We start from the raw sequence: 17,035 nt of genomic DNA, 5'->3' as shown, positions 1-17,035 counted from the left end.
CCTCTAAACCAGGGAAAGCAAGTCGGTTCCTCAGTTCCTCGTCATGGGCAATCAGAACAGATCTCTGATTTAGGAAGGCTTTTTTTTTTTTTTTTTTGAGACAGAGTTTTGCTCTTGTTGCCCAGGCTGGAGTGCAGTGGTGTGATCTTGGCTCATTGCAACTTCCGCCTCCTGGATTCAAGTGATTCTTCTGCCTCAGCCTTCCGAGTAGCTGGGATTACAGGCGCCTGCCACCACGTCCAGCTAATTTTGTAGTTTTTTTTTTTTTTTGAGATGGAATCTCGCTCTGTTGCCCAGGCTGGAGTCCAGTGGCGCGATCTCAGCTCACTGCAAGCTCCGCCTCCTGGGTTCACGCCATTCTCCTGCCTCAGTCTCCCGAGTAGCTGGGACTATAGGCACCCGCCACCACACCCGGCTGATTTTTTGTACTTTTAGTAGAGACGGGGTTTCACCATGTTAGCCAGGATGGTCTCGATCTCCTGACCCCGTGATCCGCCCACCTCAGCCTCCCAATTTTTTTTTTTTTTTTTTAAGTAGAGGCGGGGTTTCACCATGTTGGCCAGCCTGGTCTCGAACTCCAGAGCTCAGGCAATCTGCTCGCCTCAGCCTTTCAGAGTTCTGGGATTACAGGTGTGAGCCACCGTGCGTGGCCAAGGAAGCTTTTTTTTTTTTTTTTCTTTTTGAGGCAGAGTCTTGCTCTGTCGCCCAGGCTGGAGCACAGTGGCGCGATCTCAGCTTACTGCAAGCTCCACCTCCCAGGTTCACGCCATTCTCCTGCCTCAGCCTCCAAGTAGCTGTAACTACAGGCACCTGCCACCACGCCCGGCTAATTTTTTGTATTTTTAGTAGAGACGGGGTTTTACCATGTGAGCCAGTATGGTCTCGATCTCCTGACCTCGTGATCCGCCCGCCTTGGCCTCCCAAAGTGCTGAGATTACAGGGGTGAGCCACTGCACCTGGCCCAAGGAAGCTGTTTTTGTACTTCAAACAGAGAAACTGAGCTGCCACTGAGCACATTCAGAGTAGGAAAACTCATATTATTTAACCTACCTGTCTTTCTTCCAAATTTCAATTTAGAGATAAACACACCGTAGCTTCTACGTTGCCAAGAAAAGAGACATGAGATTTACTCAGTTGCCTTCGTTTTCCCAGCAGGACCTCATCATTCCAGGTGGCTGAGGCATCCAGTAGGCGGGTCTTTGTTCCTTGCTCACACACCCGATTAAAAGCAAAGACCTCCCCTCATCTAGAGCAGACTCTGAGCAGGGTCGTTAAGCATCAGTTGCCAAGCATAACTCCTGCATAAAGTTACTTGCTGTAGTAGTTGGTGCAAAACTGACTAAATGGGAATTGAAAACTCTCTAGCCAGGTGCCGTGGCTCATCCCTGTAGTTCCAGCTACTCTGGAGGTCAATCGGGAGGATTGCTGGAGTCCAGGAGTTTGAGACCAGCCTGAGCAACATAGTGAGATCCCCTCCCTACAAAAAATACAAAAATTAGCTGGGTATGGTGGCATGCACCTCCAGTCCCAGCTACTCAGGAGGCTGAGGTGAGAGGATTGACTGAGTCTAGGTGTTCACATCTAGCCTGGAAAACATATTGTAGACCTCATCTCTCATACTGTAGACCTCCTCAAAACCAAAACGAGAAAAGCGCAAAAACAAAAACCAACAAAACCCCACAAAACCAACCCTGAAAACACCCCTGTCTCTGGAACTCTTTGTCCAAGTCCCTGAGCCTAATGTGATTTGCAACAGAAGCCAACTTTCCTGCAGGTTTAGGAAATGTCACATACAGGCTCTTTCTCATTCAAGCTTCCTTGGCCGGGTGCAGTGGCTCACGCCTGTAATCCCAGCACTTTGGGAGGCTGAGGCAGTAGGCAGATCACCTGAGGTCAGGAGTTCGAGACCAGCTTGGCTAACATGGCAAAATCCTGTCTCTACTAAAAATACACAAGTTAGCAAGGCGTGGTGGTGCATGCCTGTAATCCCAGCTACTTTCGAGGCTGAGGCACGAGAATCGCTTGAACCCAGGAGGTGGAGGTTGCAGTGAGCTGAGATTGCGCTGATGCACTCCAGCCTGGGTGACAGAGCGAGACTCCATCTCAAAAAAAAAAAAAAAAATAGGCTTTCTTTCTTTTTTTTTTTTTCTTGGCCACATGCACCAGATTGAAGAATAAGCTTTCTTGTCTGTTCTCTATACAGTGATATGTAAAAATCACCATTCAGATCAAAGAATTGAGAACCACACAGCGGGGTACGGTGGCTTACACCTGTAATCCCAGCACTTTGGGAGGCCGAGGCTGGCGGATCACCTGAGGTCAGAAGTTCGAGACCAGTTCTGCCCAGGTGGAATGCAGTGGCACAATCATGGCTCACTGCAGCCTCAACCTCCCAGGCTCAGGCAATCCTCCCACCTCAGCCTTCCAAGTGGCTGGAACTACCAGCACGTTGACTGGCTAATTTTTTGGTATTTTTTGTAGAGATGAGGTTTCACCATGTTGCCCAGGCTAGTCTCGAACTCTTGGGCTCAAGTGATCCACCCGCCTTGGTGTCCGAAAGTGCTGGAAATCCAGGTGTGAGCCACCACGCCTGGCCTTAGTTTGGTTTAGGCTTTATACTAAGTGCATCTCTAAAATATTTTATTAAACATCTTTTCATTTCTAAGAGTACTTCAGTTATTTCTGTTAAAATGAACCAACCAGAAAGATTCCCACTTAAGTGCAGGACAACAGGTATTAGTATCAAGAATTAAGGCTGGGCACGGTGGCTTCCACCTGTAACCCCAGCACTGTGGGAGGCCAAGGTGGGTGCATCACCTGAGATCAGGAGTTCAAGACCAGCCTGGCCAACATGGTGAAACCCCGTCTCTAAGGTGGGCTGAGTGGCTCACCTGTAATTCCAGCACTTTGGGAGGCCGAGGTGGGTGGATCACTTGAAGTCAGGAGTTCGAGACCAGCCTGGGCAATATGGCAAAACCTTGTCTCTACCTAAAATACAAAAATTAGCCAACTGTGGCAGCACACGCAGCTATTCCGGAGGCTGAGGTAGGAGAATCGGTTGAACCTGGGAGGCAGAGGTTGCAGTGAGTTAAGATTATGTCACTGCACCCTAGCCCGAGTGACAGAGTGAGACCCTGTCTCAAAAAAAAAAAAAAAGAAAAACAAGGCTGGGTGCGGTGGCTCATGCCTGTAATCCCAGCACTTTGGGAGGCTGAGGTGGGCAGATCACCTGGGGTCAGGAGTTCGAGACCAGCCTGCCTAGCATACCGAAACACTGTCTCTACTAAAAATACAAAAAAAATTAGTTGACTTTGGTGGAAGGTAGCTGTAATCGCAGCTACTTGGGAGGCTGAGGCAGGAGAATCATCCGAACCAGAAGGCCGAGGCTGTAGTGAGCTGAGATCGCACGACTGCACTCCATCCTGGGCGACGGAGCTAGACTCTATCTCAACAACAAACAAACAAACAAAAAAACAACAACAAAAAATCAAAACAAAAAAGCGAGCGCTTGTTGGGAACAGCAGGGAAAACCCTTTGTATATATGTTTAGCTGCTTGGCGTCTGCTTTTAGAAAGAAGTGTCCGTGCCATCAGCAGGCGAACCACAGGCTTCAGTGCTGTTGGGAGATACTGTTGGGAGAGCCAGGCTTTCAGAGCCGCCTCTCTCCCTGCCCACGCTGGCCCACGTGCTGATCTAGTGTGACGTTTACCAATAGCTAACGGAGCGCCTAGGAACATTTTGCTTATTATTGCCATGGTTTCTGATAAGATAAGCTTTGTTGAAAACATTCAAGTATGATAGTAACAACAGGATGCAGAAAGGTGGTATTTCTCCTTTGAAAGGTGCTTTGCTGTAAAGCCATAACACAGTGTGGTATTTGAGAATCCTGGGAGGAGTCTCTGGGATCCTAGTTGACTGTGGTGGGAGAACTCGTTCTGCTTTCCTTTCTTTCAGATTAGTAGATCATGTTTCTATATCCATAGCAGGAACAATGCCGTTTGTCAGTAAGTTTTTCATACTGCAGTCACCCTGGAGCCAGTGATGGAGTGGATTCTGCCTCTGGTGTTTCTGTAACTTACTGTCCGTCCGCTGGAGCGGTGCTGGCTGGCTTTGGCCACTCTAGTTTATGTCTCTTGGCTCAGTTTTTTGCCACTACTGGATTTTGCAGGGAAGGGCAGACTGTCTTATTTTTCATAGTTTCACCTTTTTTTTTTTTTTTTTTTTTTTTTTTCCCGAAGCCTCTGAATTGAGTATTTTGGGCTTGGAGAATTAGAACTATCCCCAAATCATCAGTTACATGAAGCACATCTGTTCTACAAATTACAAAGAAAATACAATTAAAATGGAGTTTTAAAAATGTATACTTCAATTCACTCTTATTCATTCTAACATGGTAACACGTAAAGGGGCCTGTTATAGTTAATGATTTGTTTAAAAAATGTTTGACGAATGTTTCAGAATGAACAACTTGGTACTTTGTGTTCAATTAGTAACCTCAGTGTTGAAATTCTTAGGAATCTTCAGGACAGATTGGCCAGTCTGGACTCTGGATTAGGTAACTCTCAGGTACCCAGCAAGACTCACATTCTTAGGAAGGAGGACTTTTGTGAGATAAGTGGGTAGACGTTTTATAAACTCCGGTTGTCTCCAGGAAGTTGGCTGATGATGGACTTCCGCGCCCAGAGTCGCGCTAGCACACGGGGCCCTAGGATTGAGGCGATGGCCCCGGCCTCTTCCATTGTGGAGGGGAAGCGGAAACTCAGTCTCTGGCTCAGGAATCCCGCACTGTGGGGTCCGTTAGCTGGGGCTGGCCCTGTTTGAGCCTGACTTTATGGGGTATGTTGGCCGACAGTGGCAAGAGGGCCGGTCGCTGCAGTCCTGGCCTGCGTGCTTCGGGCTTTCTGGATTGCCTCCTGGGCTCATCCGATGCAGTGGCCTTGCTGGCCACGTGCTGCACCCCCATCCTTGTCCTGGAGCAGAGCAGCTGTGTCCTGGCGTCTCCAGCAGGGTTGCCCTTGACGGTTCTGTGCTTGCTGCTTGGTGGCAGCCGGGGCATCTGGACTTCGCTGCAGGGCCCGGGGGCCTTCCTGGGTTCACAGATGCCTATCTGCCACAACCTGCTGAGGCCCTAGGGTTTTGTCAGTTAATGGACATGGCTGCAGCCAGGGCTTCTGCCAGCCTGTTGCCTCTCCCGGTCCCTGAGCATTTTCACAGCCCAGTCCCCCACCCAAGAGGGGCTTCCTTCAGGAGTCTGCTCCCTCTGTGGCTGAATGCTGCCTCCTCTTTCCTTTCTCCCTGGCCCACACGTCTTTCTTCTTTGCTCTTTTTTTCCTCTTTTGCTGTTCTTGAAGTTTTCATCGTGGAAGAGTTCAAACCCATATAAAAGTGGAGAGTAGTGAAACGGTGCACTGGTACCCAGCCCCAGTCGCAGCAACGTGCAGGCATGCCTCTGGTGACATCTGTGCCTCACCCCAGATTCTTGAGGTATTTCTAAGTATTTCAGCACATGTGTCTAAAAAGCAGTGCTCTTTGAAAAATTACGAAAATATAATCACACCTGCAAAAACGAACAGTTCCTTAATATCATCAAATATTTATCAGTGTTGAAACCTCTTTTTTTTGAGGCAGAGTTTCACTGTTTTTGCCCAGGCTGGAGTGCAGTGGCATGATCTCAGCTCACTGCAACCTCTGCCTCCCAGGTTTAAGCAGTTCTCCTGCCTCAGCCTCCAGAGTAACTGGGGTTACAGCTGCCTGCCACCACGCCCAGCTAATTTTGTATTTTTAGTAGAGACAAGTTTTCTCCATGTTGGTCAGGCTGGTCTCGAATTCTTGACCTAAGGTGATCCGCCTGCTTCAGCCTCCCAAAGTGCTGGGATTATAGGCATGAACCACCACATCCAGCCTCAAACTTTTTTTTTTTTTTTTTGAGACAGACTCTCACTATGTAGCCCAGGCTAGAGTGTGGTGGCATAATCTTGTCTCGCTGCAAGCGCCGCCTCCCGGGTTCAAGCAATTCTCCAGCCTCAGCCTCCTGAGTAGCTGGGATTACAGGCAAGTGCTACCACATCTGGTTAATTTTTGTTTTTTTGGTAGAGATGGGGTTTTGCCACGTTGGCCAGGCTGGTCTGGAACCCCTGACCTTCGGTGATCCGCCCATCTCAGCCTCCCAAAGTGCTGGGAATACAGGTGTGAGCCACAAGGCATCTGGCCACATTGTGGTTTTAATTTGCATTTCTTTGAGGACTAATTGAGCATTTTTTTCATGTGTTTATCAACCATTCATACATATTTTCTGATGGAATTTCTATTTAAGTCTTTTGCCCACTTAAAAAAAAATTGTGTTGTCTTTTTTTTTTTTTTTTTTGAGACAGTCTCATTCAGTCAGCTGGGCTGGAGTGTAATGGTGCAATCTCTGCTCACTGCAACTTCTGCCTCCTGGGTTTAAGCAATTCTCCTGTCTCAGCCTCCTGAGTATCTGGGATTACAGGCGTGCGCCACCACGCCTGGCTGATTTTGTATTTTTAGTAGAGACAGGGTTTCTCCACTTCGGTCGGGTCTCGAACGCCCAACCTCAGGTGATCCACTCACCTCGGCCTTCTACAGTGCTGGGATTACAGGCGTGAGCCGCCGTGCCTGGCCTGAGTTGTCTTCTTAATTGTAAGATTTCCTTATATATTCTGGACACACGTCATTTAACAGATACGTGATTCGCAAATACTTTCTCCCAGTGTCATTTTTTAGCTTTTATTGTTGTCTTTTGAGTAGAAAAGTTTTAAATTTTTATTTTTTATTTTTTAAGTTTTGGGGTGCATGTGCAGGATGTACAGGTTTGTTACATAGGCAAATGTGTGCCATGGTGGTTTGCTGCACCTGTCAGCCCGTCACCTGGGTATTAAGCCCAGGTATTTTTCGTTTCTTTTTTTTTTTTTTTTTTGAGACGGAGTCTCACTGTGTCGCCGGGGCTGGAGTGCAGTGGCCGGATCTCAGCTCACTGCAAGCTCCGCCTCCTGGGTTTACGCCATTCTCCTGCCTCAGCCTCCCAAGTAGCTGGGACTACAGGCGCCCGCCACCTCACCCGGCTAGTTTTTTGTATTTTTCAGTAGACACGGGGTTTCACGGGGTTAGCCAGGATGGTCTCGATCTCCTGACCTCGTGATCCACCCATCTCGGCCTCCCAAAGTGCTGGGATTACAGGCTTGAGCCACCACGCTCGGCCTGAAATTTTTTAAATTTTTGTGAAATCCAATTTACACTTGGCAGAATAAACCTGCGTTCTTTCTGAAGAGTTTCATTTTATGTTACATCTGTGTGTGAGTTAACCTACTTAGCATTTATGATTTTTGATATCTAGGGTCTCTTTCCCTCAGTTATTTTCTACCAAGGACTCTACAGAGCCAGGAAGGCATTTCTGAATGGGCGGTGTGTGCTTATCTGTGTTATCTTTTTTTTTTTTTTTGAGACGGAGTCTCGCTCTGTCACCCAGGCTGGAGTGCAATAGCCAGATCTCAGCTCACTGCGAGCTCCGCCTCCCGGGTTCACGCCATTCTCCTGCCTCAGCCTCCCAAATAGTTGGGACTACAGGCGCCTGCCACCACGCCCGGCTAATTTTTTGTATTTTTAGTAGAGACGGGGTTTCACCGTGTTAGCCAGGATGGTCTCGATCTCCTGACCTCATGATCCGCCCGCCTCAGCCTCCCAAAGTGCTGGGATTACAGGCGTGAGCCACCGCGCCCGACCACTTATCTATGTTATCTGTGTAACATGTCTATGTTAGCATGCTGCATCCTTGCCAGAACAACATCTAAAACTTCAGAACTGATCTCCCCACATAAGACCCTGGCTGCTGGCTTTCAGTGGCCAGGGTCCCACTCCTGTGGTTCATCACTCCAGGTGCTGCTGGCAGCCCATTTACAGGGTGCTGCCTGTCCTGTGGCTGTGGCTGTCCACAGTGGCCTGTGGAGGCTGTGCTGCGTCTTGGATGTGCGGAGTCAGAGGCTGTCACTGTCAGCACTGCCACATTGGCGGCTTCTGTGCTTTTGGTGAAAAAGCCAAGCACGTGATACGACCTAATCCTGATTCCCTAAAGTGGCCCCAGCCTTCTTGGCACCAGGGACTGGTTTCATAGAAGACACTTTTCCACAGACGGGTCTGGGGTCGGGGTGGTGTCAGGATGAAACTGTTCAGGTCATCAGGCGTTAGATTCTTATAAGGAGTGCGCAACCTGGACCCCTCGCATGCGGAGCCCACGGTAGGCTTTGCACTCTTGTGAGACCCTGATGCCCTGCCCCTGCTGATCTGACAGGAGGGGAGCTCAGGCGGTAGTGCTCCCTCACCTCCTGCTGTGCCTCCCCGTTCCCAGCAGGCCATAGACCAGATCTGTCCCAGTCCGAGGTCCAGGGTTGGGGACCCCTGCTGTAAAGGCTTAGGGTAACCTGGTCTCATTTGGCAATTACAGGTGAAGGACTTAACTAAGTACTTGGATCCCAGTGGGCTCGGCGTGATCAGCTTTGAAGACTTCTACCAAGGGATCACAGCCATCAGAAACGGAGGTCAGTCGTCCCCGCCATGAGCTCCCACCTCCTCTCCCCTTCCTCAGCCACCCTGTCAGCCACCTGCACGTCACTGGGCTCCTTGTGCCGACTCTGTCATTGTTCCTTCTCCATGAAGCCCCCAACATACCCCAGGTTTCCAGGTGGTCTCCTTCCTTTCTTGTTACTTTCTCCTCACACACCCTGTCTTCCAGAATTGGCTGAGTCAACTACTTTTCCATAATGCTAGAAAGCAATTGCCCCTTTCCTCAAAGATTTCATGATGGAAATTTGAGAATTTTCAAAGTATTGAAAGAATGATTCCATGGCCACCCACGTGGGTGTTCACCACCGTGCTCTGCAGGCAGCACTTTGTTGTTCTCTCTCCCCACGTCTCTGTCCATCTCGTCTGTCCCCAGACCCTCTCGAATGGGATGTGTTTGCAGTCAGCATGCTTCCACGCACACCGCCCTGAACACTGCAGCCCACACCACCATCGTTCCCTAGAGCTCAGTGTTTGTTTCCAGTCTTCCTTTGAGTAAAAATTTACCTGTAGTGAAATGTACAGCTCACGCCTGCTCCTCTGTGAGCTCCGACAGAGTCCCATGCCTGGCAGTGCGGAGCCTGTCACACGCATCGCTGTCCCCACGTGGGTCCCCTCGCCCTCAGGCAGTGCCTTCCCTCCTGCTGGCACCGTTGCTGATTTCTGTCACCGTGGATTAGTTTTGCCTATCTCTCTCTCTCTCTTTTTTTTTTTTGAGACTGAGTTTCACTCTCATCGCCCAGGCTTGAGTGCAGTGGCCCGATTTCAGCTCACTGCAACCTCTACCTCCCGGGTTCAAGCAGTTCTCCTGCCTGAGCCTCCCGAGTAGCTGGGATTATAGGCACCCGCCACCATGCTCGGCTAATTTTTGTATTTTTAGTAGAGACGGGGTTTCACCATGTTGGCGGGGCTGGTCTTGAACTCCTGACGTCAGGTGATCCACCCGCTTCAGCCTCCCAAAGCTGAGGTGCTGAGATTACAGGCATGAACCGTGCCTGGCCAGTTTCACCTGCCTTGAGGGTTCGTGTGCTCTCACCTGGGTTCTTTCCCCAGCACAATCCCTTCCCCAGCACGATGCCTTCCCCACCATGATGCCTTTCTCAGCACGATGCTTCTGAGATTCATCTGTGTGGTTTGCATGTTTTAGACTCTGTGCTGTCCATTGTGTGCTTGTTTTGTATTTCATTTCTTCATTCTCCTGGTGATGGGCATGTTTGTGTACAAGTCTTTGTGTAGACGCGTGTCGTCAAGTCATTGGGGCCTGTATCTAGGAGTGGGTCATGTGCTGGGATAAAGTCAGTTCTTCATAGTGGCCGTGCTGTTTCACACTCTCACCAGTCCCTACACACTGTCCGTCTTACGTCAAGTTCTGAAGCTCTGAACAGGCCTTCTCATTTCCTCATGTTTGGCCAGGCAGTGTAGGGGTGACGGTGGCGGGCCCTTTTCCTCCTTCCTGCACGTGCAGGGTAAGTCAGACCTTGGCTGGGTCCTGCAGAGTCGGCAGGTGCAGTCAGGTTGACGGATGCCCTTGGGCCTCGACCTCAGGTCTTGTCTGTCTCCTCCACAAAATTATTGCCTGACAGTGTCTCTAAGGTGCTGGGTTTTATCAGATGCCAAGTCCTTTGATGGCTCTGGGGAATGTGCTGTGTATTGTTCCCTGTTTTTTTTTTTCCTTTTTGAGACGGAATTTTGCTCTTGTTGCCCAGGGTGGAGTGCAGTGGCATGATTTCATATCACTGCAACCTCCGCCTTCCGGGTTCAAGCAATTCTCCTGTGTCAGCCTCCCGAGTAGCTGGGATTACAGGTATGCACCACCGTGCCTGGCTAATTTTGTATTTTTAGTAGAGACGGGGTTTCAACATGTTGGTCAGGCTGGTCTCAAACTCCTGACCTCAGGTGATTCGCCCGCCTTGGCCTCCCAAGTTGCTGGAATTACAGGCATGAGCTACCATGCCCAATCTGTTCCCCGTTTGTTACTCTGTATCCCACTGTCTGTTCTTTCACCCATGAATGTGTTGTGGGACCATCATGGCCTCTGTGCTGGGCTTGGCCCCATGGCCTTTGTGGTGAACCAGCACCAGAGCAAGGCCAGTGGGTGGCGGCAGGAGGACAAATGGGTGAGGTGCTGCCGCTGTCAGTGTAGCAGGCTGGGGATGAGATGGGAACTAGGCAGGCAGCCCTCTCTGAGGAGGGGTCGAGGGGAGAAAGGACACCCTGACAACCAGGTAAAGACCACCTGGCCCAGGTGAGGAAGCAGTCCTTAGGTGGGGCGAGGATGGAGAGAGACTGCAGGCTCTGGAGGCTGAGAGGAGCGTGCAGGCAAGCTCTGGGTCAAGGGGGCCTGCAGACCAATGGGCAGAGCAGGTAGCCACAGATCCTCAGGAGGCAGCATTGGCAGGAGAAGGGGGAGGAAGAGGATAGTCAGGAGGCCTTAGAGTCTGCAGGCTGAGCACCAGCAGGTTGAGGCTGATGGGGCCGTGTCTCAGTCTAACTGATATGCTGCAACCCTTAAGTAACGTCCTGAGGATAGATGTGTACTTGATAAATTTATTTCACCTTTGTCATTCTGTACAAAGCTTTCAGTAGCGGCTTTGTGAGCATTTTGGCTCTCGCATGCTGTGCCTTGCGGCTTGCTGCATGGTGTGCTGCAGGCCCTCCCTCCAGGCCTTCTGGAAAGTCTGGTTCTCCTCAGGTTACTCATGACATGGCAGTCGTGCCTGTGGCCCTCGGGATGAGGGTGTCCTCTAACGGATTCACTGGTTAGCTCAGGGGAGAGTCTAGCTGTAAACTTTTTCTTCTTAGTTTGAAAAATCCATTGTGGGCCAGACACAGTGGCTCATTCCTGTAATCCCAGCACTTTGGGAGGCTGAGGTGAGAGGATTAGTTGATCCCAGGAGGGTTAGACCAGCCTGGGCAACATAGCGAGACCTTGGCTGTGCAAAAAATATGAAAAAAGGAGCTGAGATTGTGGCGCATGCTGTGGGCCCAGCTACCCAGGAGGTTGAGGTGGGAGAATTCCTTGACCCCAGGAGGTGGAGGCTGCAGTGAACTGTGTTTGTGCCACTGCACTCCATGCACTCCAGCCTGGGTGACAGACCCTGTCTCAAAAAACAAAACAAAGCAAAACAAAAAACTTGCCATTAATTCCAAACCAAATTTTGTGTGTAATAGAGAATGCGGTCTTTATGACACTGATGCTTTGATATTTGTTGGGCTGGCTGGGTGGTTTTTATGCATGGGATGGTATGCCCGAGAGGATGCTTCCTTTCTAGCCATTGGTCCCCTGAGTTCATGGAGGTGCTAGCTGGAGGCTCACATCTGCTTGGTCTCAGTCGCAGGGAGGAGAAAAGCCCCTCATGAAGCTGGTAGCTTTGTCATTTTTGTTTTGTATAGCTGTGTTTCATCTTCACTCTTAAGTCAAGGATTACTGGATGCAGGCTTCTAGGTTGATGGTGAGGGAACCTGGGGACCCCCAGAACTTGCTGTCATCAGAGAGGCCTCAGTGTTTGGGGCTGAGATGGGGGTGCATGGAGGCCAAGCACAAGACCCCAGGCGGCAGTTACCACTTCCATGAAAAACAAGAAGTGGAATAAGAGAGCCTGTACTTCCTGGTCCAGTAACAAGCCGTATTTTTTTTTTTTTTTTTTTTTGAGACGGAGTCTTGCTCTGTCCCCCAGGCTGGAGTGCAGTGGTGCAATCTCGGCTCACTGCAAACTCCTGAGTTCACGCCATTCTCCTGCCTCAGCCTCCCAAGTAGCTGGGACTACAGGCGCCGCCACCACGCCAGGCTAATTTTTTTGTATTTTTAGTAGAGACAGGGTTTCACTGTGTTAACCAGGATGGTCTTGATCTCCTGACCTCATGATCTGCCCGCCTTGGCCTCCCAAAGTGCTGGGATTACAGGCTTGAGCCTCCGCGCCTGGCCAACAGGCCATATTTTACATAGTCATAATAATTAAATTGAATATTGATGTAACCGAAGATGGTGATGTAACCATTTTGGAAGATTGGAGGATGGAAAATGGGGCAAGGTGCAGTGTGGCAGGGCATCTCATGGGGACTGTTTGGAAAATACAGAGGGAAGTAGATGCGAGCTTTGAGGGGAGTGTCGGCGGCCTGTCGGTAGTCACAACCTCTCAGCACTGACTGCTTTTTCTTTTTTTTTCTTTTTTTTTTGAGACGGAGTCTGGCTCTGTCGCCCAGGCTGGAGTGCAGTAGCCAGGTCTCAGCTCACTGCAACCTCCGCCTTCCGGGTTTACGCCATTCTCCTGCCTCAGCCTCCCGAGTAGCTGGGACTGCAGGCGCCCACCGCCACCTCACCTGGCTAGTTTTTTGTATTTTTTAGTAGAGACGGGGTTTCACCGTGTTAGCCAGGATGGTCTCGATCTCCTGACCTCATGATCCTCCCGTCTCGGCCTCCCAAAGTGCTGGGATTATAGGCTTGAGCCACCGCGCCCGGCCTCCTTTTTCTTTTGAGGTGGAATCTTGCTCTGTCACCCGGGCTACAGTGCAGTGGCGTGATCTTGGCTCGCTGCAACTTCTGCCTCCAAGGTTCAAGCGATTCTCCTGCCTCAGCCTCCCGAGTAGCTGAGACCACAGGCTCACGCCACCGCTCCTGGCTAATTTTTTGTGTTAGAGACGGGGTTTTGCCATGTTGGCCAGGCTGGTCTCGAACTCCTGACTTCAGGTGATCCACCCACCTCGGCCTCCCAAAGTGCCGGGATTACGGACGTGAGCCACCGCGCCCTGCCTGCATTGGTTCATTTTCTAGTGACAGGCACGTGTGTGAAATCACAGGGAACAGGACTGTAACTCTATGCATTTTGTATAAAACCAGAAATTCTTTGTTGTGACTGCTGGTCTTGTTATAAATGTTACAACCCATTTCCTTGGTGCCACAAAGACTCAGAGTACTCAGGGCCCTTGCCAGTCATTGGGTGCTGGTCTCGGCTTGTCATAGGGTAAACTTGCTCTGCACAATGTGGCTGGCAGAGCGTGTTCCTGGGCCTGTTACTGAGGGTGGCCTGCAGGCGATTTGGGCCGGAGATGTGTTCCCTCGGGGGTCGGGGACACAGCCTGTCACAGAGAGTTAAGACGGCTTTTTGTAGGTTTAGGCAGGTGAGGTGCTCAGATCCCTCTGCAGGGTTAAGCCTGGGAACAGCAGTGGCCCTCGGTACCATGGTATGGGCAGGAGGGAGCCACCTGGGTTCACGATTCTGTCCTCAGGGTGAGGGTTGGTTTATTCCTGTGAACCGTGGCTAACACGAAATGGGGCAAGCTCAGCTCTAGGGGTTCCTGGGAGGCCTTGGCTTGGAAGGTGCCCACTCTCAGCTCAGGAGTCAGGGTGTCCTCCTGGCAGGCCCATGCCCTGGGCTGGGCTTTGCCCACCGAGTGGAATGAAGCCTCCAGCCTGACTTGCTGCCCTCGGAAGAGCTTGATGCTCTGTCTGGGAAGCCTGGGGGCTGCCAGCTGTGGACTGTGGCTGCCTGTGGTTGCCAGCATCTTGGCTTAGTGACTGAAGGGGTGAGAGAGGGATGGCCCAAGGACAGCCCGTCTCCAGATGTTTCTTAGTGGTTGGCCAGCCACCTGACACGCCAAGGTGGGGCCTTCTCCCAGACACCGTCCCCTTATCTCCTTGCCTTCACCTGGGTCAATCCCACAACAGCTGGGTCACCCCTCTCTCCTTCCCAGCAGCTGACAGGTGGGCCTGGGAGGGCTCCTGTGGCTGTCTACTTGAGAGGGCGGTGAGCTGGACATCGTGAGCCGGCCAGGGCTCTCCTATCTCACTGCACGAGAGCTTGAGCCAGACTGGTGGAGATGGCTGCCGCGGAGGGAGAGCACAGCTGGGACCTGTGAGGACCATGGACGGGGACAAATGGGGCAACTGTCCCATGAGTGCTGTCGAACCAGCCTGTTCCAGGCTCTGGGACGTAGCACGAAACGGAAGTGGAGAAACCCTGCCCTTGGGAGCTGGCTTTCTAGTGGGAGACAGACCACAAACAGGTGGGAGCTAGGGAGGCAGAGGAGCGGGGAGGCCTCCCTGAGAACGTCCGGGATGGGAAGGCAGCATCCCAGCAGGGCTGCACCTGGCACGTTTGGAGGCCACAGGGAGGCAGGGTCACAAGGAGCAGGTGAGAGGCAGGCCTCACAATTCTGTCTCCAGCCCCAGGCTCCTGAAGAGGCTGGTGGGACATCCCTGAGAGCTGGTGTGAGGGGTGGGACACCGAGCCGACTGCAGAGCTGACAGCAGAGTGGAGTGGGCCTCAGGGAGGAGGTTCTGGGACCTCAGGGAGGAGGTGCTGGGGCTTCAGGAAGCAGGTGCTGGGGCGTCAGGGAGGAGGTGCTGAGTTGTCAGGGAGGAGGTGCTGAGTTGTCAGGGAGGAGGTGCTGGGGTTTCAGGGAGGAGGTGCTGGGGCGTCAGGGAGGAGATGCTGGGGCGTCAGGGAGGAGGTGCTGAATTGTCAGGGAGGAGGTGCTGGGGTTTCAGGGAGGAGGTGCTGGGGCGTCAGGGAGGAGGTGTAGGGGGGTCAGGGAGGAGGTGCTGGGGCGTCAGGAAGGAGGTGCTGGGGTGTCAGGGAGGAGGTCCTGGGCCGTCTGGGAGGAGGTGCTGAGTTGTCAGGGAGGAGGTCCTGGGATGTCAGGCAGGAGGTGCTAGGGTTTCAGGGAGGAGGTGCTGGGCCTTCTGGGAGGAGCTGCTGGGGCATCAGGGAGGATGTGCTGGGGTTTTAGGGAGGAGGTGCTGGGGGGTCAGGGAGGAGGTCCTGGGCCGTCTGGGAGGAGGTGCTGGGCCCTCTGGGAGGGGGTCCTGAGCCATCTGGGAGGAGGTCCTGGGCCGTCTGGGAGGAGGTGCTGGGGCGTCAGGGAGGAGGTGCTGGGGCGTCAGGGAGGAGGTGCCACCGTGGCATTGGACACATGGCCTCTGGGGCTGCGGGGTCTGCTTTGCTCTTGTGTAATTTGATGTCATGATTTACTTTCCATTAGGAAGGACAGTGAGAGTAAAATAAAACAAAATCGAATGGAATTATTTCATAGCACTTAGAGGAAAGAAAAATGTGATCACCCAAACTGCACTTCAGCCGAGGTTCACTTCAGGTGTTGTTACCTCTGTTGTGGCTGCGGCAACCTGTGTTGTCTGTCAGCCCCGCTGCATCAAGGAGTGGCCAGCAGGATGTGCTGGCCTAGTTTGCAGGGAAGCACAAGGAGGCTTTACCGTCACAGCCACAGGCCTTGTTTCAGGAATAGAATGAGATAGAGAGGGAATTGTTCCAAATAGGCCATTGCTGTGTCTCACACACCCCTCATGCTCTGGAAGAATAAGAGAAACGCACATGAAAAATTCCCAGCTAATTGAAAATTGTTTTAGTTCTTATAGAGAAAACTGATATGAGAATGGTATTTAGGTCCTACCAAGAATATTAAAATGCCATCTGTGTTCATATCTCCTGCTCTGCTCTCTGGGGCAAGACCCTCAAGATTGTTTGCCCACTGTCAGAACCTGAGCTCTCATACACTGTGTCCAAAACGCTTTGCTGTGTTTTGAAAGTTTTTAGTTCTGTATTTCAGTGTTTGGAAGTGCAGGCAAGACTGTTAGCATTTTATTTTTTATTTTATTTTATTTTTTGAGACGGAGTCTTGCTCTGTCGCCCAGGCTGGAGTACAGTGGTGCAATCCCAACTGACTGCAAGCTCTGCCTCCTGAGTTCACGCCATTCTCCTGCCTCAGCCTCCCGAGTAGCTGGGACTACAGGTGCCCGCCACCACGCCTGGCTAATTTTTTGTATTTTTTAGTAGAGACGGGGTTTCACCATGTTAGCCAGGATGGTCTCCATCTCCTGACCTCGTGATCTGCCCACCTCGGCCTCCCAAAGTGCTGGGATTACAGGCATGAGCTACCTCGCCCGGCCAACTGTTAGCATTTTAAAATGTAATTTAATTTTTTAATTTTTAATTTATTATTATTATTTTGAGACAGAGTCTCGCTGTAGCCCAGGCTGGAGTGCAGTGGCGTGATCTTGGCTCACTGCAACCTCCACCTCCTGGGTCCCGGTTCAAGCGATTCTCCTGCCTCAGCCTCCCAAGTAGCTGGGATTACAGGCATGCACCACCATGCCCAGCTAATTTTTATATGTTTAGTAGAGACAGGGTTTCACCATGTTGGCCACTATGGTCTCGAACTCCTGACCTTGTGATCTGCCCGCCTCAGCCTCCCAAAGTGCTGGGATTACAGGTGTGAGCCACCGCACCCTGCCTATTTTTTATTATTTTTAATTTATTTTTTATGTGTGTATTTATGAGCCAGGGTCTCACTTCGTCACGCAGGCTGAGTGCAGTGGCGCGATTTCAGCTCACTGCAGCCTCCACCTCCCAGGCTCAAGTGATTCTTGTGCCTCAGCCTCCCGAGTAGCTGGAACTACAGGCACCCATCACATCTGGTTAATTGTTTTAGTGGAGACGGGGTTTCACTA

At 51.4% G+C, this 17,035-nt stretch overlaps 1 protein-coding gene across 2 annotated transcripts in view; it reads left to right on the top strand.

Moving 5' to 3' along the window:
- The window catches only part of RAB11FIP3 (RAB11 family interacting protein 3), a 94,873-nt gene that overhangs the window by 27,199 nt on the left and 50,639 nt on the right, over positions 1–17,035 (top strand). For both annotated transcript variants that reach the window (XM_010381832.2, XM_030924947.1), the window contains exon 2: positions 8,456–8,549. In XM_010381832.2, coding sequence (XP_010380134.2) covers positions 8,456–8,549 — 94 coding nt within the window. The remainder of the gene's footprint in view (positions 1–8,455; positions 8,550–17,035) is intronic.

This window comes from Rhinopithecus roxellana, chromosome 20 (assembly GCF_007565055.1).
Source record: "Rhinopithecus roxellana isolate Shanxi Qingling chromosome 20, ASM756505v1, whole genome shotgun sequence".
NCBI lineage: Eukaryota > Metazoa > Chordata > Mammalia > Primates > Cercopithecidae > Rhinopithecus > Rhinopithecus roxellana.
The sequence above is the reverse complement of the archived record's forward strand: the minus strand, read 5'-3'. Positions and strand labels throughout refer to the sequence as shown.